General features: G+C 42.4%; 1 protein-coding gene across 3 annotated transcripts in view; it reads right to left on the reverse strand.

Moving 5' to 3' along the window:
• Positions 1-24,784, reverse strand: part of DCDC2 (doublecortin domain containing 2) — a 249,578-nt gene that overhangs the window by 141,733 nt on the left and 83,061 nt on the right. For 2 of the 3 annotated variants that reach the window (XM_073566123.1, XM_073566121.1), the window contains exons 3-7: positions 17,842-17,856; positions 9,208-9,284; positions 8,993-9,124; positions 6,899-7,045; positions 6,489-6,543 (exon numbers count right to left, since the gene is read on the reverse strand). In XM_073566123.1, coding sequence (XP_073422224.1) covers positions 6,489-6,543; positions 6,899-7,045; positions 8,993-9,124; positions 9,208-9,284; positions 17,842-17,856 — 426 coding nt within the window. The remainder of the gene's footprint in view (positions 1-6,488; positions 6,544-6,898; positions 7,046-8,992; positions 9,125-9,207; positions 9,285-17,841; positions 17,857-24,784) is intronic. The other variant, XM_073566122.1, reaches the window with a different exon arrangement.

A 24,784-nucleotide genomic window follows, 5' to 3' on the forward strand; every position in this document is an offset into this window, starting at 1 on the left:
CTTCCTCAGCCCTCAATTTACTAAAACTCTTGTACATGCCGTCATTATCTCCCGCCTTGACTACTGCAACACTCTCCTCTGTGGCCTTCCTGCTAACTCTCTTGCACCACTCCAGTCTGTCCTCAACTCTGTTGCCCGACTAATCCACCTCTCTCCTCCCCTGTCTCTCCCCTCTGAAAATCCCTCCACTGGCTCCCAATTCACCAACGCATCCAGTTCAAACTACTAACACTGACCTACAAAGCCATCCACAACCTATCCCCACTCTATACCTCTGAACTAATCTCCCAATATCTTCCCTCATCTCTGAACTAATCTTCCAATATCTTCCCTCATGTAATCTTCGATCCTCCCAAGGCCTCCTACTCTCCTCTACACTTATTCGTTCCTCACACAACCGCCTCCAAGATTTCTTCCGAATATCCCCTATCCTGTGGAATTCCATGCCTCAACACGTCCGATTATCCACCACCCTCGGATCCTTCAAACGGAACCTGAAAACCCATCTTTTCAGGAAAGCTTACAGCCTGCAATAACCATTCTGCAGCCTCACCACCGCCCTAGCCTCCGCCTCATCACCACCAGAGCTGCTGCACCCCGACCTTCTGTCTCTTCCCCACTATCCCATAGAATGTAAATCCGCAAGGACAGGGTCCTCTCCCCTCTGTACCAGTCAGTCATTGTAAATTTGTTTACTGTTAACGATATCTATAACTTTGTATGTAACCCCCCTTCTCATGTACAGCACCATGGAATTAATGGCGCTATATAAATAAATAATAATAATAAAATAAATTACTTAACCAAAAACAGATATATAAAGGTAACAATGGGTGGCAATGGATGTACCTACGCTGGTCATTTTTATAGGGCTTTGAATTATTAATTATATTAAATGAACAAAAGTAGCTGCATCCAGTAGTTTTGTTACCTCTTGTTATTTTCATTTCTCTTTTTCCATCAATGGGTTCATTTGCTATACATTTCTGTGACATTGTGTGATATCACCTGGGGATCCTAGGTCTGGTGACCTGAAATGCCAGGTGACACAGACGCCTTGGCCACAATTGGTGGACTAGTGGAAGCCGTCGTGCAATGTTACCTTTGTGTCTATAATCCTTGTTGTGATGATGCTTGAAAACTCTTGGTAATTGTTACGGCATTCACAGCTTGCATTCTCGCAGCTTGTCCTTCAGGACGCTAGGGCATTCGCAGCTTGTCCTTCAGGACGCCAGGTCATTCGCTGCTTGTCCTTCAGGATGCCAGGGCACTCGCAGCTTGTCCTTCAGGACGCCAGGGCATTCGCAGCTTGTCTTTCAGGACGCCAGGGCATTCTCGCAGCTTGTCCTTCAGGATGCCAGGGCATTCGCAGCTTGTCCTTCAGGATGCCAGGGCATTCGCTGCTTGTCCTTCAGGACGCCAGGGCACTCGCAGCTTGTCCTTCAGGACACCAGGGCATTCGCAGCCTGTCCTTCAAGACGCCAGGGCATTCTCGCAGCTTGTCCTTCAGGATGCCAGAGCATTCGCAGCTTGTCCTTCAGGACGCCAAGGCACTCGCAGCTTGTCCTTCAGGACGCCAGGGCATTCGCACCGATCGTGTACTTTCCAACTATGTCATGGAGACTAGGATTGGTCTTTTGTGAAAATTTGTAAAATATTTTGTGCAGTCTCTATGTATATCTTTATCTGTTTTCATTATATGTAAAACACAGGGGGTGGTTTCTTACCTACTGATTGATGAGGCCCTATATGTTGTACTAAACCACGCTTGTATTCTTCATAGAGGCCTGTAATGTTGAGTATTTGGCAAAATAAATACTGGTTGATACGTCATCACTCGGTCTAAATGTGTGTATATCAGGAGAGCTGTCTGAGTTATTTTTTTATAGATGCAAATTGATATAGGGTATTACCCTAAGCTTTGGATCTTTTATTAAAAATAGCTGTCCCTTTTCCAAATTCCAGAAAAAGAAAACTTATTAGCTGGCCATCATCATACTACTCAAACCTTCACTGTCTTGTCCATGATGGCTACAGAAAGCTGACAATAGGGCCATTATGAAAGAGAAATAAATATTTACCAGGAGCAGCGCTAGATAGAATAACTATTCTGTGGACACAGGGCAAAGGATTGCTTAATGTGTTACTCAGACCCCCACTGATTACAGTTAGCTAAACATACCTTAAATGACTCAAAGTTCAAATCAAAGTGCCCTCAGTGTGCCAACCCAAAGTGCCCTCAATGTGCCAACCCAAAGTGCCCTCAGCGTGCCAACCCAAAGTGCCCTCAGCGTGCCAACCCAAAGTGCCCTCAGCGTGCCAACCCAAAGTGCCCTCAGCGCGCCAACCCAAAGTGCCCTCAGCGTGCCAACCCCGTGCCCTCAGCGTGCCAACCCCGTGCCCTCAGCGTGCCAACCCCGTGCCTTCAGTGTGCCAACTCAAAGTGCCCTTAACTAAATTATTGTTCTTTATTATGTATCCAAGAAGAAAACAGGTCCACAGTCAATAATAAAGCAGCCACAAGAAAGTATATAGTCAGTAACACAAAACATTACATGAGGAATTCATGCAATGGTCATAGAACCAAAGGAAAAATAAATAATGTGCAGAATTTGACTTCAATTTTATATTACATTGATAATTCCTAAACCCCTAACTGATTTAGGCAGTTTGGGGTTTTCTGCCTTTGTCTTTTCATCCCCACTTTCCAAAATTCCAACAATTTTTTTTTTTTTTTTTAAATGTTTTTGCTAGATGATTTGTAGTTTTGAATGGCACAAATTTTACCATAGCATGTATTGGAAAATAGAAAACAAATTCTTTTGGAGGTTGGAATTGAAAAAAAAAACAAAAAAACAACAATTCTAATATTCCTTTGTGGGTTTAAATTTTACAGAGTTCTCTGTGCAGTAAAAATCACATGTCAACTTTATTCTGCGTGTTAATACAATTACAGAGATGCAAAGGGTTTTTTTTGTTTGTTTTTTTAAACAGTAATTCTCAAGGTCTTAAAGGCATAATTTATAAAGTGCCGGTAAAAACAAGCAACTTTGCCATTTAATGTTCATTTCTAAGAAAGTAGAGATTTTTAATTCAATAGCATACTGATTATTGCCTATGCTACCGACCACAACTGCGGTCTATCAGTGGCGTCCAATCTTAGGCCAGGAGCGCAACGTTTACAAATTCCTGGCTAAGGAGCTTGCAAAAGTTGCTCTGAGACTTATATTCCGCGTCCCCGCATGGGAGAGTTCACAATTTTAGCTCACAGCACAACCATGACTCCGATCCTAACTATGAAATTTTCAGAGCCCCTTCCGTGGCAATCAGGAAAATGGGAGATTAGAGAGCGGTGTGCTCCTGAGGGCTCATACTCACTTGCGAGAGACTCGCACGATTCTCATGGGAGTCTCGCCTGAAAACCTGGCACTGCCGGCACTCAGACCGGAGCGTACAGCTACATGTATTTCTATGCAACCACATGCTCCGGTCCGAGTACCGGAGAGAATCGTGCGAGTCTCTCTAAATGGGAAAACGTCCAAGGGTTGTTTTATGATTTTTTTACTGCACGGTTTATAAAGTTTGAATGAACCTGCCTAGACATTGTTTAAAAAATTGCTTCCGGTTTATGCCTAAGCAGTGCTGAGTGAGCGGAAACCTTACAATGTGTATACAGAAAAATACTTCAGGTTGATGTTTTACACATGAAGGAGGGTGACGATAGCTTCATTAGACGTGCAGCCAACTGCAGTGAACTCTGTTAAAGATTGATCACATTCCCTCCATGCTGACTCACTAGACATACAGTATATGTCTAGTTTTGTCCAGTCATTTCTAAGCATTTTTTCACCGTCACATGTGTCATTACCACAATTATTAACTCACGTCACAAGTTACAGTCAAAACGTATAACGTATCCTTGAATTTCCTTCATTTACTGTTACTGTTTTTGAGATTATAATTCTATTAAAATAGTGGCAATAAATAAATTCAATAATAGGTTTAAAGCTAAATTAAATCCATCATCTGACACATTATGAATGGTGATAGCCCAGCCAAATTCTAGCACAGAACTGCAAAGTAGAAGCAGAACTTTGAGCAAAGATACCGTACTTCTAATAGCAAGGCAAATAGTGACATATTGTATGTTCACAATTTTCCCTTGGTGGTTTTTCTCCCAGATTTAAATGTTTTTGCAGATATCAATAATACATAAGGCCCTGTTAATGCAGAATTAGTTATTCTACTTACCGTATTTTTTGGATTACAGGACGCACTTTTTTCCCCCAAAATTTGGGGGGAAAATGGGACTGCGTCTTTTAAAGCGTATAAACCTTACTGGTACCCTTCCTGCAGGCAACAGGCTGGGTTGAGGGGGTATCCAGCAGTGCTGTGGGTGCCCGGCGGTGCTGAGGGGGTCTCCGGTGCTGTGGGGGGCTCTGGCGACATTTTGTGAAAGGCCAGAGCCCCTGCAGCTCCATGGTTTCCTGTGTGGTGAACTCTGGGAAAATGGCCGCCGAGGGCGGCACATGCGCAGATGGAGATCTCAGCACCAAGATCTCGGGAGATGAGATCTCAGCGCTGAAATCTCATCTCCCTAGATCTTAGTGCCAAGATCTCCATCTGCGCATGCGCCGCCCAAGGTGGCCATTTTCCCAGAGTTCACCGCACAGGAAACCATAGAACTGCCGGGGGCTCTGGCCTTTCACAAAATGTCGGCAGAGCCCTGGCAGCACTGGAGACACCCCTGTACCACAGCTGGGCACCCGCAGCAACACCGAACACCCGCAGCAACACTAGACACTCGCAGCAACACCAGACACCCGCAGCAACACCAAACACCCGCAGCAACACCAGACACCCGCAGCAACACCAGGCACCCGCAGCAACACCAGGAACCCGCAGCAACACCAGGCACCCGCAGCAACACCAGGTACCCGCAGCAACACCAGGAACCCGCAGCAACACCAGGCACCTGCAGCAACACCAGGCACCCGCAGCAACACCAGGCACCCGCAGCAACACCTGCAGCAACACCGATCACCCGCAGCAACACCAGACACCCGCAGTGGCGCACCGCTCATCGGAACACCCCCTCATCCCAGCCTGTGGCCTGCAGCATCACCCCACTCCTGCCTTCTCCAGCAGTGACCCTGGGACCTTGCTTCACCACAGCCACCACCCCCCGGTAAGCAATAAGACACATGGATTCTAAGAAGCATCACCATTTTGTTAAAAAATAAATTTTTTCCTATTTTTCTCCTCATAATCCGGAGCATCTTATAATCCGAAAAATACGGTATATGTTACGGACTGTTTGCAGAACTTTGGTAACTCTAAAGAGAGCATCCACGGACAGACTTGGGACTAGCCACTCAGCTTATATAGTCATAAGTGATGCTTTCATGCCTGTACAGGATATGGTCTTTTGCTGCAAAAATCCATTGGCTGCATCCATAGAGAAGCTGCTGGCCAGTGAAGCTAGTTTGCATGGAATATTTGTTAGATAGGTCAAACCAGAGACCCAGCACTAAAGACAAAATCAGTAGGTAGGGACTAGGTAAGAAGGAAAGCCATGGTCAAGACAAGAGAGACAGAATCCTTCTTCAGCAGACACAAGAGGGTTTAAGGCAGTCCAGAGTCAATCCCAGGTATAAACCAGAGGGTCAGAGAGCAGAGAAGTAGCAAACAAGCCAGATCAGGTAGCATAACATAATACTGAGGGCAAAATAAGAACTAGCAAACAACAGGATAAATATGGCGCAGTGTTTATATGGGTCTGCTGATCAAAAAATATCAAAAATGCTACTTCTGCTTCTAGTTATATATGGCCTTCTGGTGACTTTAGTTCATTTTACTTATATTACAAGGAGTTGGGGCCTTGAAGCCATACTACTACAATCAGTAAGAAACAGTCAAGCTAAAAAAAAAACTTGGAATGTCATAGGCTTTAAGATAAATGTTCTAGTCTATTCGCATAACACTGAGGAAACATTTGGTCACAAGCATCACATTATACGGTTCAATCAAGCATGTGCACAGTGTGAGGGTGGGAAGTATGCTCTCTCTGTGACCACCCTAATGACGAATCCACCAGATAACTTGGAACATCACTCCAGAAGCTACACTGTTTCCCTAAGGACCAAATAGTCAACATCAAGCAATAAGCCCCTAAAAAAGCCACGTCGCCTTCAACTTGTAGAATCCAAAGTCTCTGGGAAATATAGGATATTACTAGTATATACAGTATGTGAGAAAGTATTAGTATGTAGCGAGTCAGGGCAGGACTGTACTCCATAATTTGTGTCTATTGTGCTAACGGTAGCGGCTATGGGTCTCTAGGGATACGGTACGTGTACAAGATAATGAGAGTGACAGTTCCACTGGGACTTCTTATATACTTGCTTTAAATAGCAATTGCATGCACGTTATTTTCGTTCCAACAATTGATCTGCACTTACATTTTCTCATATAAATCAGCTACTTACATTCTCCTTAGACTTTCTATAGCCATTTATGGGAGGTAATGACGATGCTTTGGACCTGAATGTTTTGGTGGATAAAATTAAAAAGAAAAATTATTCATCAGTCAAATATTAATGATCAATAAATAAAACATGAACCTACAAACATTGGGATTAGGATACCAGCGGCTGTCCTATAAGAGAGGCTTTACAGGCTGATACGTATGTAGATAGAATGGCTACAAATTTAGACAGTATCCGCATTTTAACTTTCCATTTTTAAATAATTGTAAGTTATTGTGATATTATTATAGTGTAAAATATCAGGTCTTATGGTACAAGAAATACCTACATATTGTACATCTGGACCAAACAGAACATAAGGACAACACGCAACATTTAAGAAAAAAAACAATCTCTTTACTTAGACTTACCCTTGTGCCCGTCTCACGGATGATTTTGTGAATATCAGATCACCGTATGGCAACTTTTTGAATTTATCTCTGCCGACCGCAACATAAAACTGTCCATTTTCTAATTCAGAGCCATCATGTATGGGCATTCCCTCTAATGTGTATAATCTAAATGGGACAACCAGAAATAAAGCATTTGAGGATTACCTAAACAGATTCTAAAAGGATTTAAAGGGAATCTGTCAGCAGGATTTCACCCAAAAACTATTCATATGTGCATGTATCTCTTTCAAAATCCAGCAGTAACTTTACATAGCCAATTGGTCCCTTCATTACTGAGAAATCACCGTTTTGAATTGATATGCAAATAAGGCTGAAACCTCTGTCACTCCAGCTCTATTCCCAACTCAGCTCTGCATCCTCCTTGACTTATGGATCTTTTACCTAACGTCACACAGCAAAGAGGCTGTCAGTAAAGCAGAAAGAGGCGGCGCTGGGCGGGGAATAGAGCTGGAGCGACCGAGTCAATTCAAATGCTGATTTCTCAGTAAAGGAGGCACACACTGGCCATGTAAAGGTATTTCTGAACTGTTAAAGAGCTATATGATCTATTCCCCACCTAACGTCACCTCCTTCTGCTTGACTGAAGGCTCCATTGCTTTAAGTAACAACATAAACGTCATGCAGGAGAAGAGGGTGCTGGGCAGGGAATAGAGCTGGAGTGACAGAGGCTTCAGATCTACAGCCTCATTTGCACATCTCATTTAACCCCTTAGTGACAGATCCTATTTGGTACTTAATGACCAAGCCAATTTTAATAATTCTGACCACTGTCACTTTATGAGGTTATAGCTTTTGAACGCTTCAACGGATCCCACTGATTATGAGACTGTTTTTTCATGACATATTGTACTTCATGATAGTGGTAAAATTTCTTTTATATGACTTGCGTTTATTTATGAAAAAAACTGAAATTTGGCAAAAAATTTTGAAAATGTTGCAATTTTCAAACTTTTCATTTTTGTGCTCTTAAATCAGTGAGTCATATCGCACAAAATAGTTAGTAAATAACATTTCCCACATGTCTGCTTTACATCAGCACAATAAAGGGGGGTTTGATTTACTATTTTTCTTTATTTTGATCACTGCAATAGGGTCTATCACTGTGATCAAAATTAACCAATAGGAAAAGTTTCCTATTGTTGCGGACTGGGTGCCGGCCGGCAGATCTCGGAGGGCGGGATGCAGGATGGTCCGGGGACACCGGAGGTACCAGGGGACCCCATTTCTCTCTCCACTGATGTGCTAGATCACATCAGAGGAGAGAGAAATTATAAAAACCAACCCGAATCATGTTCTCCAGGGTCTCAGCTATCCCCGGTAGCCCAGACCCCAGAAAATGTCTGATGCTGGGGGGCGCTATACACTTATTTCTCAGTACCTTTAAAAAGCGGGGCTGAGGAATAAGCACCCTTAACTGCCGCCGTTAAAAGGCTTATCAGCAGTCGTTAATGGGTTAAATTCAGATTTCTCAGTAACTGAGGAACAGACTGGCCATGGAAAGATATTGCTGGACTTGTCTTTGAAACCGCTACATACACGTAGTTTAGGGGGTGAAATCCTGCTGATAGTTATTGCATTGAGTGAGGTCATTAAATGAAATCTATCTAAATAAAAAACAAGGGTATTCCCTGGATAGATGTTACATATCTCAGTCTGAAGGATCATGTCTGATAAGATTAGAATAAATGACTATTGGAGGCAGACTTCTCCACAAAACTAAGAAGAACAAGAAAGTTGTATTGTAACTAGCTGCCTGTCGATCAGCAGACTAAAATGTATCCTCTGCACAAAATCCTTGGTGTTTCCTTCGGAATTTTGCCAGAGTCATACAGCTTGTGCTGTGGATTTAAAGCAGATTTCTCACCTATACATTCAACTATGACAAATCGACAGTGTAATTGATATGCCACAGATCTGAAACTTCATTGCATGCTAAATTCTACATTTTTTCAAAACCATGTGCCCATATAATTTACTATAGTCGAATGCAGATCAGAGGCGCAAAATCTGCACCACAAGTAACCGGTAAAGTAAGGATAAGGCGCGTCGTACCTGTGCACAGCTCCACTTCGGAGTTTCACTTTCTCTGTAACCAAGGCAAGAACAAGTTCCCACTGATCCAGGACTCTCCTAGGGATCAGTAGACGCACCACTGGGTTCATGATATCTCCATTAGCAAAAAGGCTGGTTTAGATAAAAAAGAACATGGTGAAGATGAATAGATTTCAATATAAAAACCATGCAATGCTTGAAATGAGATTACTCACAACACAGTACATGGCTCCTGGACATTTTTTCTAAATCTTGCCGATACATTGATTCTGCTATGGGACACAGGTTTCACCTGTAAAAGAGAGATAACTGTACAGTTCATTCCAATAAAACATGAGATTTTACAGAAAATTAAAGATGTTGTCCACTTAAAAAAATTAGATGTGTTCATTATATGAATTTAAATAACTTCTTAATATAGTTCCACTGAAGCCCCCAATTTTCAGCTATCAGCCCCTGGAGGGGTTTTCGGCAGCTCTACTTCCAGCCCCACGCTCAGTACAAGAGTGGGCTTCTTGGATTGGCGAATATCAGAGGTGTATGGGCAGGGGGATCAGAGTCCCTTATATACATGGCGTGTGACAACGAGGGGGCTGCTGTATCTAATGGTAAGACAGCCCCCCGATATACAACACTGGTTACATGCCAGCACAGTGTTGTGTTGAACCCAAGCTAGGAATAAAATTGAAAGGAACTGGAACTAAGGATGATAGCTGAAGAATGGGACACCTTTCAAAATTAAAAGAAAATGACTTTTTTGTTTTAATTGATATTGTGAAAACATTTAAATAATTTTTGAAGATTGGATAACGGATGTAGGTCTATAATTTTATTCAAAATCGTGACTGAATGTGACCTGGGTCGAAAGTTCTTCGATTGGTGGATACTTGGGTTACACAAGTTGAAGAAGTTGCTCTAAGCAAAACGTGGAATAGCTCTGACTACAAACATGGAGAAAAAAAAACAAGCTCAGTAGTTTATATCATTAACATGCACCTTGTCTACTTGGCCCAAACTTCTATCAAAGCAAGGAAAAAGAAGAAAAACTCCAACTCCATGAAGTTTATTAAGCTCATGGTTTAAGTCCTTTAAAGGGAATCTATCAGCAGGTTTTTGCTACTTAGTGAGTGTTTTATCAGCAGGAGATTATCACTGCCGGAGTGCTGCCCAGGAGCATGCTGGTCCAACTACGCCCAAAATGCTGATTAGCAGCTTACTGTCAATATTACAATGTACACAGATAGCTGTTAGTCTGGAGTGTTGGTGGAGTTAGCTTTCTGCGCTCTGCTGCATGCTACATCTAAAAACTTGTTGATTCAAAACTGCTGCACCCAGTAAACTAAGTGATACATCACTGGAATCAGGGTCTCTTTTCCTACATTAGGCTACCTTCAAATGAGGTAGCAAAAACCTGGTGAAACATTCCCTTTAAGCAGATTTAGCTGAATGCCACTTCTTTTTCATTGACCAGTAGGTGGAAACGTGATTATAATGAATCTTTCCAATTGGAGATGCACTACCAGACTTCAGTAGGGGAAAAGCGGGGATTTTTTGAGTCATGGTCAAATTATAAACACCTTACCTTCCTGCTTCCGTTAGACACTTAGTAAATGTCTGCCCACTTTCCTGCACCCTTACAGCATCAATCGCTAGCTATAAAGACACTAATGTATAGCAGTATATAAATATAATTCCTGTGGCCTTATCGGCATATAAACATGTGTCCTTCGCTTTACAGAGATCCATATTCTTCTCTAATGTATTTTTCCTAATGGTTCTGAAATATATTTATTCACCACCAAGGACAAGTTGTGTAGGCTCACGTCATACATGTGGAATTCATGTCTAAAGCTGCAACATTTCAAAGCAACTGATTTTAATATTCACACATAAGATTTTTACTGAAGACATCATCTGATCTCTTCTAGCCCCACTAGTATTATGCCTTAGTAGTTAGTATATGACTTTGTCACATCGGTGGCGCTAGAAGTCACCACATGCTGAGCTACATCACATTTCATGCATGAATTGTCCAAAATGTAAGAAATTTGGGGATGCATATAAAAAAGTCACATCAGTAGGAAATGCCCATATTACACTTATCTGTTCATCTATTGTTAATATTATTGCATTAGGATGACACTGCACTTCGATCCATGCATGGATCCTTCTATTGGTGTAGCGCGGCCCCAGACATCAATGTCTAGGTGGGCACAAAATTTTGCCCCCCCCTTCCCACCATTAAATTAGGATGTGCCAGCTTACGCTACTTCTTAGGGTATGTGCACACGCTGTGGATTCTGGCTCTGCGGGTCCACAACAGATTCTGCTGCGTTGTACAGTACCTTTATTTCCTATTGAAAAAAAAAAACACAGTGCACATGCTGCGGATTTTTCCGCGTGGATTTGCGGCAGGTTACAATCCGCAGCATGTCAATTCTTTGTGCGGTTTCCGCTGAGGTTTCACACATTATCATTATGAGGTGTGAAACTGCAGGCTTTTTCATCAAAATCCGCACTACCAAAAAACTACGTGTGCACTTACCCTGAGGGCATTAATTTGTTACTGACTGCTGCGCTCTGCATAGACAGCGTCCGAGATGACAAAGTTCTCAGTATAAAGAAATGAGCTGCCATCTCGGTCACTGCCTATGCAGAAAGCTACTGCTGAATACAATCTCATCTCGCCTGCTGCGCTCTGCATAGACAGCGTCCGAGATGACAAAGTTCTCAGTATAAAGAAAGGAGCTGCCATCTCAGTCACTGCCTATGCAGAAAGTAACTGCTGAATACAATCTCATCTCGCCTGCTGCGCTCTGCATAGACAGCGTCCGAGATGACAAAGTTCTCAGTATAAAGAAATGAGCTGTCATCTCAATTACTGTCTATGCAGAAAGCTAGTGCTGAATACAATCTCATCTCGCCTGCTGCGCTCTGCATAGACAGCGTCCGAGATGACAAAGTTCTCAGTATAAAGAAATGAACTGTCATCTCAGTCACTGCCTATGCAGAAAGCTACTGCTGAATACAATCTCATGTCGCCTGCTGCGCTCTGCATAGACAGCGTCCGAGATGACAAAGTTCTCAGTATAAAGAAAGGAGCTGCCATCTCAGTCACTGCCTATGCAGAAAGTAACTGCTGAATACAATCTCATCTCGCCTGCTGCGCTCTGCATAGACAGCGTCCGAGATGACAAAGTTCTCAGTATAAAGAAATGAGCTGTCATCTCAATTACTGTCTATGCAGAAAGTAACTGCTGAATACAATCTCATCTCGCCTGCTGCGCTCTGCATAGACAGCGTCCGAGATGACAAAGTTCTCAGTTTAAAGAAATGAGCTGTCATCTCAATTACTGTCTATGCAGAAAGCTACTGCTGAATACAATCTCATCTCGCCTGCTGCGCTCTGCATAGACAGCGTCCGAGATGACAAAGTTCTCAGTATAAAGAAATGAGCTGCCATCTCGGTCACTGCCTATGCAGAAAGCTACTGCTGAATACAATCTCATCTCGCCTGCTGCGCTCTGCATAGACAGCGTCCGAGATAACAAAGTTCTCAGTATAAAGAAATGAACTGTCATCTCAGTCACTGCCTATGCAGAAAGTAACTGCTGAATACAATCTCATCTCGCCTGCTGCGCTCTGCATAGACAGCGTCCGAGATGACAAAGTTCTCAGTATAAAGAAATGAGCTGTCATCTCAATTACTGTCTATGCAGAAAGCTAGTGCTGAATACAATCTCATCTCGCCTGCTGCGCTCTGCATAGACAGCGTCCGAGATGACAAAGTTCTCAGTATAAAGAAATGAACTGTCATCTCAGTCACTGCCTATGCAGAAAGCTACTGCTGAATACAATCTCATGTCGCCTGCTGCGCTCTGCATAGACAGCGTCCGAGATGACAAAGTTCTCAGTATAAAGAAAGGAGCTGCCATCTCAGTCACTGCCTATGCAGAAAGTAACTGCTGAATACAATCTCATCTCGCCTGCTGCGCTCTGCATAGACAGCGTCCGAGATGACAAAGTTCTCAGTATAAAGAAATGAGCTGTCATCTCAATTACTGTCTATGCAGAAAGTAACTGCTGAATACAATCTCATCTCGCCTGCTGCGCTCTGCATAGACAGCGTCCGAGATGACAAAGTTCTCAGTTTAAAGAAATGAGCTGTCATCTCAATTACTGTCTATGCAGAAAGCTACTGCTGAATACAATCTCATCTCGCCTGCTGCGCTCTGCATAGACAGCGTCCGAGATGACAAAGTTCTCAGTATAAAGAAATGAGCTGCCATCTCGGTCACTGCCTATGCAGAAAGCTACTGCTGAATACAATCTCATCTCGCCTGCTGCGCTCTGCATAGACAGCGTCCGAGATAACAAAGTTCTCAGTATAAAGAAATGAACTGTCATCTCAGTCACTGCCTATGCAGAAAGTAACTGCTGAATACAATCTCATCTCGCCTGCTGCGCTCTGCATAGACAGCGTCCGAGATGACAAAGTTCTCAGTATAAAGAAATGAGCTGTCATCTCGGTCACTGCCTATGCAGAAAGCTACTGCTGAATACAATCTCATCTCGCCTGCTGCGCTCTGCATAGACAGCGTCCGAGATGACAAAGTTCTCAGTATAAAGAAATGAGCTGCCATCTCAGTCACTGCCTATGCAGAAAGCTACTGCTGAATACAATCTCATCTCGCCTGCTGCGCTCTGCATAGACAGCGTCCGAGATGACAAAGTTCTCAGTATAAAGAAATGAACTGTCATCTCAGTCACTGCCTATGCAGAAAGCTACTGCTGAATACAATCTCATCTCGCCTGCTGCGCTCTGCATAGACAGCGTCCGAGATGACAAAGTTCTCAGTATAAAGAAATGAGCTGTCATCTCAATTACTGTCTATGCAGAAAGCTAGTGCTGAATACAATCTCATCTCGCCTGCTGCGCTCTGCATAGACAGCGTCCGAGATGACAAAGTTCTCAGTATAAAGAAATGAGCTGTCATCTCAGTCACTGCCTATGCAGAAAGCTACTGCTGAATACAATCTCATCTCGCCTGCTGCGCTCTGCATAGACAGCGTCCGAGATGACAAAGTTCTCAGTATAAAGAAATGAGCTGCCATCTCAATTACTGCCTATGCAGAAAGCTAGTGCTGAATACAATCTCATCTCGCCTGCTGCGCTCTGCATAGACAGCGTCCGAGATGACAAAGTTCTCAGTATAAAGAAATGAACTGTCATCTCAGTCACTGCCTATGCAGAAAGCTACTGCTGAATACAATCTCATCTCGCCTGCTGCGCTCTGCATAGACAGCGTCCGAGATGACAAAGTTCTCAGTATAAAGAAATGAGCTGTCATCTCAATTACTGTCTATGCAGAAAGCTAGTGCTGAATACAATCTCATCTCGCCTGCTGCGCTCTGCATAGACAGCGTCCGAGATGACAAAGTTCTCAGTATAAAGAAATGAGCTGTCATCTCAGTCACTGCCTATGCAGAAAGCTACTGCTGAATACAATCTCATCTCGCCTGCTGCGCTCTGCATAGACAGCGTCCGAGATGACAAAGTTCTCAGTATAAAGAAATGAGCTGTCATCTCAATTACTGTCTATGCAGAAAGCTAGTGCTGAATACAATCTCATCTCGCCTGCTGCGCTCTGCATAGACAGCGTCCGAGATGACAAAGTTCTCAGTATAAAGAAATGAGCTGTCATCTCAGTCACTGCCTATGCAGAAAGCTACTGCTGAATACAATCTCATCTCGCCTGCTGCGCTCTGCATAGACAGCGTCCGAGATGACAAAGTTCTCAGTATAAAGAAATGAGCTGTCATCTCAATTACTGTCTATGCAGAAAGCTAGTGCTGAATACAATCTCTTCTCGCCTGCTGCGCTCTGCATAGACAGCGTCCGAGATGACAAAGTTCTCAGTATAAAGAAATGAGCTGTCATCTCGGTCACTGCCTATGCAGAAAGCTACTGCTGAATACAATCTCATCTCGCCTGCTGCGCTCTGCATAGACAGCGTCCGAGATGACAAAGTTCTCAGTATAAAGAAATGAGCTGTCATCTCAATTACTGTCTATGCAGAAAGCTAGTGCTGAATACAATCTCATCTCGCCTGCTGCGCTCTGCATAGACAGCGTCCGAGATGACAAAGTTCTCAGTATAAAGAAATGAGCTGTCATCTCAATTACTGTCTATGCAGAAAGCTAGTGCTGAATACAATCTCTTCTCGCCTGCTGCGCTCTGCATAGACAGCGTCCGAGATGACAAAGTTCTCAGTATAAAGAAATGAGCTGTCATCTCAGTCACTGCCTATGCAGAAAGCTAGTGCTGAATACAATCTCATCTCGCCTGCTGCGCTCTGCATAGACAGCGTCCGAGATGACAAAGTTCTCAGTATAAAGAAATGAGCTGTCATCTCAATTACTGTCTATGCAGAAAGCTAGTGCTGAATACAATCTCATCTCGCCTGCTGCGCTCTGCATAGACAGCGTCCGAGATGACAAAGTTCTCAGTATAAAGAAATGAGCTGTCATCTCGGTCACTGCCTATGCAGAAAGCTACTGCTGAATACAATCTCATCTCGCCTGCTGCGCTCTGCATAGACAGCGTCCGTGATAGAAGATAAGCAGCTAAATAATGAAGGCAGCATTGAAGCACTCTGCATATTTCAATACGGTCTTCATTCATTACTATGTTTTAACACTTTTTCCAACCCTACCTAAGGTTATGGCTATGGTTAGGCTTTGGACAGAGCTAGGTTTGGTGATAGGGCTAGGTTTAGAGCAATAACATAATTACATTAATATAAAAGCAATCATAATAGTGAAAACATTTTCAAAAGAAACAATATTATAACAAAGTATAACTTAATTTTTTTTCAAGTTTCATGTTCGATTTAAGCAAAAAAAAAAAAAAGAGAGAGTATCATAGATCAAACTAGAATTCATTATTTTCTTAACAGCACCACTCCAGCATTTTTTTTTGTTTTATTGCACCGCTGGAGTGGTGCTTTAAATGTAAGTCCCCTACCCTGTCTTATACTCATCTGCCGCCACCTTGATTCGGTTGCACAGTTGATCCAGTCCATCTCCAGCGAAAAGCGACCTGCCTTCCTCTCCAGTGATTCATGGAGCGGCACGGAGGTCACTTTACAATACAAGTCTATGAGAGGTTCGATCTGCCTCTCATAGGCTTATATTGAGAGTGTGCGACGTATCTCCTGACTTCCGGCTGTCAGAAGCTACTGTCACAAGATGGCGAGGGGGACCAGAGAAGCACCGAAAAAACTGTGAAGACGCCGGAGGGCAAGTATGTGACCGGGGGCTGGAGGATTAGATTTAAAACGCCACTCCAGCACTGAATAAAAAACCCGCTGAAGTGGTGCTTTAAGCTATAATACATATGATTTGAGGACAAGAGGTTCAATACTGGACTAGGGTAAGGAACTCTAGGAGAGCTAGCAGTTCGCAAGTTAGTGAGCTCAAAATATTGGCTTTTCCCCGATCACTGGCAACCTCACATTACGACACTGGTACCTGCCAATCCACACTTCTATATATGTTCAATATTATGACATTGGTAATAGCAGAGAATATATTTTGTTACCGCCATGCTTCTATATAAAATCTATGGACTATAAATGGATGCACTTGAGAAGATATAGTATATAGAGTAGATATTTACCTATACTATAGCTACTTTAGCTCATGCAGATCCTATAATTAGGGATAGTAACAAATGTGGCTCAATAACCTTTAAGTGGTTTTGAAAGGCCTAGATTGGCCAACAAAGATGGCAAAATGAGAACAGCTAAACCACTCAACCTCATAAAGGGAATCTGTCATTAGATTCATGCTGCCTGATCTACAAGCAGCATGAATAAGAGCCTGGCAGCATCTTAGACGTGGAGTTCAAAAACAGGTTGAAAATTTATCCGTCTACAATAGGAAAAGACCTGACCAGTCCAGTGCTGCCCATGGCAGGCTTACCCCTGACCCAGTCCAGTTGATTGACAGGTCTGTCCCATGTGTGTACAGAGAGAGAGATCTGCCATTAAACTGAAGCATTGTGGGTACTGCACCGGACTAGTCAGGTCTTACTCTACAGCTCCCGGCCAGGTTTTCAGTCTACGGCCCCAATTCCCTAAGACAGGTATTGTACAGGCCATGATGGGGTGCATCTTACAAGTGATGTGGGTCTGGAGTAAGATTTTAGGCATAAGGTATGCCAAAATTGATCTAGAATTAGCCCCTGCTCCAGTTCCGTCCACTTTGAAAAAAACAAAAGTTGCAGAGTGTTAGCACAACCTTACCTTGCACTAAAATGTTGCAACTTTTAAAGGTCTTTTTTGCCAGATTATAAAACCCTTCAATCTATTTTCGGAGAGTTTCAGAGAAAGACATTAGCGGCTCTGATACATGCATGCTGCTGAAGTTCGGGCAGCGTGCATTTAATGACAGCTTCCCTTTAAATCTGGATTTACACACAGCATATTGCTTGTGTTTTCAATTGTGTTGTGTTTTTCAGGTCAAAAAGAGTAAATTATTGAGAAGTCTACATACACACACTGTAGGATTCCTCTGGGTTTGTGACATTTTGCTATTTATTTTTTTTGGGGGGAGGGGATTCTACTTTCTTTGCTAAAAAATAGCTGAAAAAAAAGCGTAAAAATCACAAAATAAAGTGTTTCAAAATCCTGATTTTTTTTTCAGAGCTTAAAAAGGCTGAAAAAAAATCGTGCGTGTGAAAGAGGCCTCGATCTGTCTATCACTGCACATTAAGAAAAGGACTATCCCCAATTATTGGAAATATCTGGATGCTTCATTGGCTGCGGAAAAGCATCAATACTTACATCATCTGTGGGGGACTATTGGCGAACAGCAAAATGACAAAAGATCTCAATTAGTATATACTTAACCATATTATAAGGCACAGAAGAGATAAAAGAAAATATATTCACAAATAACACAACACAATTACACAACTTTTAATATAATTAGAAATCATATTACATCTACTGTACAAGAGAAAGGCGCTAACTACGGTCCTGCAGAGTTTATATCATTGCAGGATTGGAGGTATTTTGCACTTGAAGGTCAGATACCGTATAATGAAAAAGTACAGAATTTTCTAATAAAGGTTATGTATCAAATTCTCAGTTCTTAAAATCTAATTGAATCAGTGGATACAAATCTATCTTGGTCGTGTGATGATCACATAGGTCCAATCTTCATTAGAGCTGTGGAATGGTATGGTCACATCACGTCTTCTACAAAAAACGCAACACTTTACTGTCCCAGCAAAGGGAATGATATTCCAGAAACCTCATGTACATGTTGCTTACTTTCTTCCTTGCAGATATGATGTTTTTTCTATGCAGAGCTTTTCCTGCCAATAGACGCATTTATGATGCAGAAAGGTTGCGATCCCACATGCCAAATGCGCTGTCATTATGCCATGATGCCCATCAGCCTCTATAGAAACAAGGTTACAACTAGTGATGAGCGAAATGGCTCGTAAAGGTCTTATCTGAGCATGCTCAGGTGCTAACCGAGTTTATTCGGCGTGCTAGATAGATATGCTTGCGTCCCCGCGCCTGCACGTCTCATGGCTGCTAGACAGCTGCAACACATGCAGGGATTGCCTGTAATCTTTGCATGTGTTGCGGCTGTCGAACAGCTGCAGGAACTCGATTATATTTATCGAGCACGCCAAAGACACTCGGTTAGCACCCAAGCATGATCGCATAACACCTTATCTGAGCATGCTCTCTCAACACTAGCTACAACTTCTATAATTTGCAATTCTGTGACAGTAGAACACTGATGTCACTGACTTTGAGCAAGGGATACTAAAATGGGGTACATGCATCACTACATGCTAACCATCTTTATTTTCAGCAAACCTGTCCGCAAGATTTTGCTAAGTAAACTACAGACACTGTCATGTTGGCACTGTTATTATGATTAAAATGATACCTGGGGGTGAAGAAATCCGTCTTGTGGTTCTTGTGTAATCAGTGTTAAAAGTTTTCCGTTTAAAGAGATGCTCATGCTCAGGGGCGGGACTATAGGCAAAGTCCTATCTTCCTGCTGTAGTCTGTCTCTCTCTATGTGTCTCTTTCTCTCTCTGGCTGTCTGTCTCTGTGATGAGGAACATGTTTGTAGCTTTGGGATGGCCTATGAGCAGGTCTTTCCTTGGTTTCTCTGGATTAGAGCAGGAAGATAAGACTGCCTACAGTCCCGCCCCGGAGCGCGGGCATATCAGTAACTGTAAACTTCTATCATTACACAAGAACCACAAGACTGATTTCTTCACACCAGGAATCATGTTAATCAGTTTAACAGCGCCAACCTGACAATGCTTGTAGTTTTTTTAGCAAAATCCTGCTAACAGGTTTGCTTTAAAGTATTTTATTAACTGTGATTTCTTGAATGTTTTCAGTGTTGACTCCAAATGTTCCCATATATACCTACTTCACATGTGTTCTCAGTATCATGATTAATGGCATGGTTACAATTAGCTATTGTCACCGAGAGGCGCCAGATCAGATAATTTGAGCTCTGGAATGTTCAAAAAAAGAAGTGATCAATCTCACAATGACGTCCCAACTAATGATTAACCCCACAAAGTTAAAAATAAACTTGTTTTCCTAAAAACCCTAAAGGGGTTGATAATGAGTTATGTGCTTGTATTAGTGATGTAGTAGTTTGGTAAGACTACGGGAATACTGCGACCTGAGGTCAGCAATGTGTATAGGATAGGTATCAATGTACTGGCAGGAAATGTGTCTGCATAATTTCTAGCTATTATTTAAAGACAACCTGTCACCAGTGGCTAATTTGTTCTTCTATTATTCCCACTGTGCCCTTGAGTAATCCGTTTTTTTATGTTATTTTTTAAACTGCCATGAGGATCGAGAGATATAGACCTTTATATTTAGTGCTATTTTTTATGGTCGTTATAAGGGGGAGTAGCTCACAGGATTCTCTGCATAATTACCATTTAAAGACCATAAAAAACAGCACTAAATAAAAAGGTCCATATATCTGGAACCATATGGTGGATATTTTTTTATAAGAAAAAAGGTCTTCTTTACGCTCAAAAGCCATCGGGTACCCATTAGTCACTGAGGTAAATCTAGACATTAATGTCTACTCTGTTTTAGGTCCAATAATCTGTGTTAATTAATATCTTAACATACAGCGGGTGACATAAGTATTGAACATATCACCAATTTTCTAAGTAAATATATTGTAACAGCCCATCCAATCCACACAGGCAAAGAAATCAAACCATAGATGTCCATAAATTATGTGCAATAATGAAAAATGATACAGGGACAAAATATTGAACACATGAAGAAAGAGCAGCAAAAAAACATGCAAAGTCATCACACCAGTTAAAATCTATCAGTAATTAGAAAGCAATCCTGACACTTAGTGAAAACAATATCAGCTGGTTCAACTAATAGCCTATAAAAAGGTGTCTCATTATTAAGGTGCCTCACAAAAAGATCTTATGATGGGTTAAAACATTGAGCTGTCTCACAACCTTTGCAACCTTATTGTTGCAACGCATACTGATGGCATTGGGTACAGAAGAATTCCTAAAGTACTGAATGTTCCAGTGGGCACAGTTAGGGCCATAATCCAAAAGTGGAAAGAACATAATTTCACAATAAACCAGCTACAACCAGGTACTCCATGCAAGATTTCAGACAGGTGAGTGAAAAGAATTCTCAAAAAAGTTGTCCAAGAGCCAAAGACCACCTGTGGAGAGCTACAGAAAGACATGGAATCAGCAGATACAAATTTAATTAAAATAAAACAATAAGTAATGCACTCAACCTCCATGACCTGTATGCACACTCAATACACAAGACTCTGTTGCTGAACATAAAGCATAAAAAACAAATCTGAACTGAGAAAAGTAAGTTAATGTGTATGCACAATGTAAGTGCATATTAACACATGACCATTAACCAGAGAAAACAAAAAGCAAAAAACACAAATATCCTGAACTAAAAAGTAAAAAATATACTGCAAATAATGCATAAAGGTAATAATAATAATAAGGGTATTTAGTAAACATAATTTTGATCAAAATAATGTACAAGCCATCCCGCCACGTCACGGCAACCCTTGTGGGACAGTCCCTACTCTAGTATTTAAAACCTTTTCACTTGACAAGTGGCGTAAATGTGAATAAGGGTCGAGCGGCTGAACCACTAGTAACAGCTTAGGCCAGACTGGATGGCTTTCCCAGCTCAGAAAGAGGGCGGTCACACCCCTATATGCACTGAATGCACAATGAAATGAATAAAACACAAATCTGAACTGAGAAAAGTAAGTTAATGTGTATGCACAATGTAAGTGCATATTAACACATGACCATTAACCAGAGAAAACAAAAAGCAAAAAACACAAATATCCTGAACTAAAAAGTAAAAAGTATACTGCAAATAATGCATAAAGGTAATAATAATAATAAGGGTATTTAGTAAACATAATTTTGATCGACCCTTATTCACATTTACGCCACTTGGCAAGTGAAAAGGTTTTAAATACTAGAGTAGGGACTGTCCCACAAGGGTTGCCGTGACGTGGCGGGATGGCTTGTACATTATTTTGATCAAAATTATGTTTACTAAATACCCTTATTATTATTACCTTTATGCATTATTTGCAGTATATTTTTTACTTTTTAGTTCAGGATATTTGTGTTTTTTGCTTTTTGTTTTCTCTGAACATAAAGCATGTTCAAGCACATTTACTGTTTACTCAACAACATTCAGAGAAGCCTGTGAATGAAGTCTGGTCAGATGAAACCAAAACACAACTCTTTGCATACCATAATACACACCATGTTTGTAGACCAAAAGGCACTGCATATCACCCCATGCCAACAGTGAAGTTTGGAGGTGGGAACATAATGGGGTGGGGCTGTTTTTCAGCATATGGCTCTGACAAACTTCATATAAAAGAAGGAAGGATGAATGGTCAAATGTACGGAGACATTATTGAAAGAAATCTGCTACCAGCTACGAGGATGATGAAGAAGACATGTGGTGGACATTTCAGCAAGACAATGATTCCCAAACACGCCATCAAGGAAATTTTCAATTGGTTTCAGAGAAAGAAAACACAGCTGCTAGAATGGCCCAGCCAATTACCTGATCTGAATCCAATAGAAAATTTATGGAATGAACTAAACCTCAAAGTTCATAGAAGGTGCCCATGGCCCCTTCAGGATTTGTGGAGAGTTTGTGTGGAAGAATGGGCTAAAATCACACCTGAGCAATGCATGCGACTAGTTTCTCCATACAGGAGGTGTCTTAAATCTGTCATCATTACCAAAGGCTTTTGTAAGAAGTATTACCGTATTTTGCGGATTATAAGATGCACCGAATTATAAGATGCACCCCAAATTTTGAGTAGAAAAATAGGAAAAAAAACCCTTTTTTAATAAAATGGTGCCTCTAATAATCCATGCGTCTTATTGCTTACCGGGGGTGGTGGCTGCGATGAAGCGGGGTCCCAGGGTCGCTGCTGGTGGAGGCAAGAGTGGCACGTTGCTGCAGCCCGCAGGCTAGGATGAGGGGGTGTTCCGCTGCGGGTGAAAATGGCTGCAGTGCTCTGTGGTGCGGGGGCCCCGCATTTTGTGAAAACCCAGAGCTTCCCCCCTTCACATCCATTAATGCGATGCGGTGGCCTCCGTGGAAATGACCGGAGGGGGCGACACATGCTCAGATTGAGATCTTGGCAACGAGATGTCGGGTGCCGAGATCTCGTCTCCCGAGATCTCAATCTGAGCATGCACCACCCCCGGCAGCCATTTTCCAGGAGGCTTCCGCATCACAGTAATAGATATGTGGGGGGCTCCGGGCTTTCACAAAATGCCAGCGGAGCCCCCCCAGCACCACAGAGCACCGCAGCCATTTTCACCCGCAGCGGAACACCCTCTCATCCCAGCCTGCGGGCTGCAGCAACGCGCCACTCTTGCCTCCACCAGCAGCGACCCTGGGACCCCGCTTCATCGCAGCCACCACCCCCAGTAAGCAGCCATTTTCACCCACAGCAGCGCACAACGAAACACCCCCTCATCCCAGCCTGCGGCCTGCAGCAACGCTCCACTCTTGCCTCCTCCAGCAGCGACCCTGGGACCCTGCTCCACCGCGGCCGGTAAGGTATATTCACCTCCATTTTCTCCCAAAATTTTTGGGGAAAAAAGTGCGTCTTATAATCCGAAAAATATGGTAATTAAATTTCAGTAAGCATGTTCAATATTTTTCCCTGTGTCATTTCTCATTATTACACATAATTTATGGACATCTATGATTTTGATTTCTTTGCCAGTGTGAATTGGGTGCATGGTTACCGACATCTGATGAGAATTTCATGTCAAAGCACCTTTAGAAATACATTTTGCATCATTTATATCAATTAGGCTCTGTTTTAAGATGTATATTGCTGGCTGCAGAGTGAGTTAACAGAGAACTAGTGATGATTGAATAGCTTCGGATAAGTGCCTATCCGAATAGCTATAGCGCTTCCCGAATCGCTGCATCGGTAACCTGGATTCCTGGACTGCTCCCGATATCAGCTGTTTGGCTCCGCAGCTGCATGTGTGGCGGCTGTGTGACAGTCACAACACATGTATGGAGAGCCTGTTTGTTGGGCTTTCCATGCATGTGTTGTGACTGTCACACAGCCGCCACACATGCAGCTGCGGAGCCAAACAGCTGATTATCAGGAGCGCTCCAGGAATCCAGGTTACCGATGCAGCGATTCGGGAAGCTATATAGCTATTTGAATAAGGACTTATCTGAAACTATTCCATCAACCCTGAGAATTCATCAGTGAGCCCATTCTCACAGAAAACTTTATGTATCTTATCATTATTCTCAGCTCCTAGCAAGTTGATTAAAGACAACATGAAATTTGAGTTGTACTTCTGGTCATGTGAACTCATCGAGCAGTTGGATGTTTGGATGAAAAACCCTGACGAACCAATGGTTCCAGAATTGTTCCACAATCGTGCTGTAGTAACCTACTAGGATAGGAAAAGGTTCTGGTTATATGCCCAGCTGCACAACTGGGCTGCCCCTTGAGAGGTATAAATTCTCCCACCAGAACATGCTCATTGATGGCTTCTAAATTAACCGATAATTCTTAGCCAGCATTACATCCATTTAAGGAGGAACAAAGTTAGAGCTAACATGTTTTTTATTTTAAAAGGTTTGTGAACCTTTGTATTTAGAATTGAACAGCTTGTGTTTTTGGAATATTATTTTTTTCCTTTATTTTTTTGCTTTTCTTTTTTTACCTTCTCTTACATCCACATGTGAAACTGCTAGCTATAGGCTCAGTGGGCCTTCTCCAGGGTTAGACTGGCCCACCAGAGAAATGGAGAATCCTCTGGCGGGCCCAATGTTCTTCAGTCTGACACTGGCCTTCTCCCTCTCCCTTATATTACCATTATTTTAACATTGTATCACATGTGTTTATACCTCTCCTTTCCTTTCTCTCTCATCTTGACATGGCTGTACAAATTGTGAGGCAAAATACCTAAAAGATTAAAGGGGTTGTCTAGTGATAATCCCATATGCACTGAACGGAGCGATGATCAAGCAGGTGCATGGATGCCTCATTCTAAATGGGACAAAGGTCCCCTATTCTGCCGATCAGTGCAGGTCCCAGCACTCAGTACCCCAACCAACAATCCCGGCAATCCCACTCTGTCAAACCTCTGCTACAAGTTTGAGTTATTCTCAAAACTACAGTTGATTGATT

This window comes from Dendrobates tinctorius, unplaced genomic scaffold (assembly GCF_039654945.1).
Source record: "Dendrobates tinctorius isolate UK_male_01 unplaced genomic scaffold, ASM3965494v1 ptg000004l, whole genome shotgun sequence".
Taxonomy (NCBI): domain Eukaryota; kingdom Metazoa; phylum Chordata; class Amphibia; order Anura; family Dendrobatidae; genus Dendrobates; species Dendrobates tinctorius.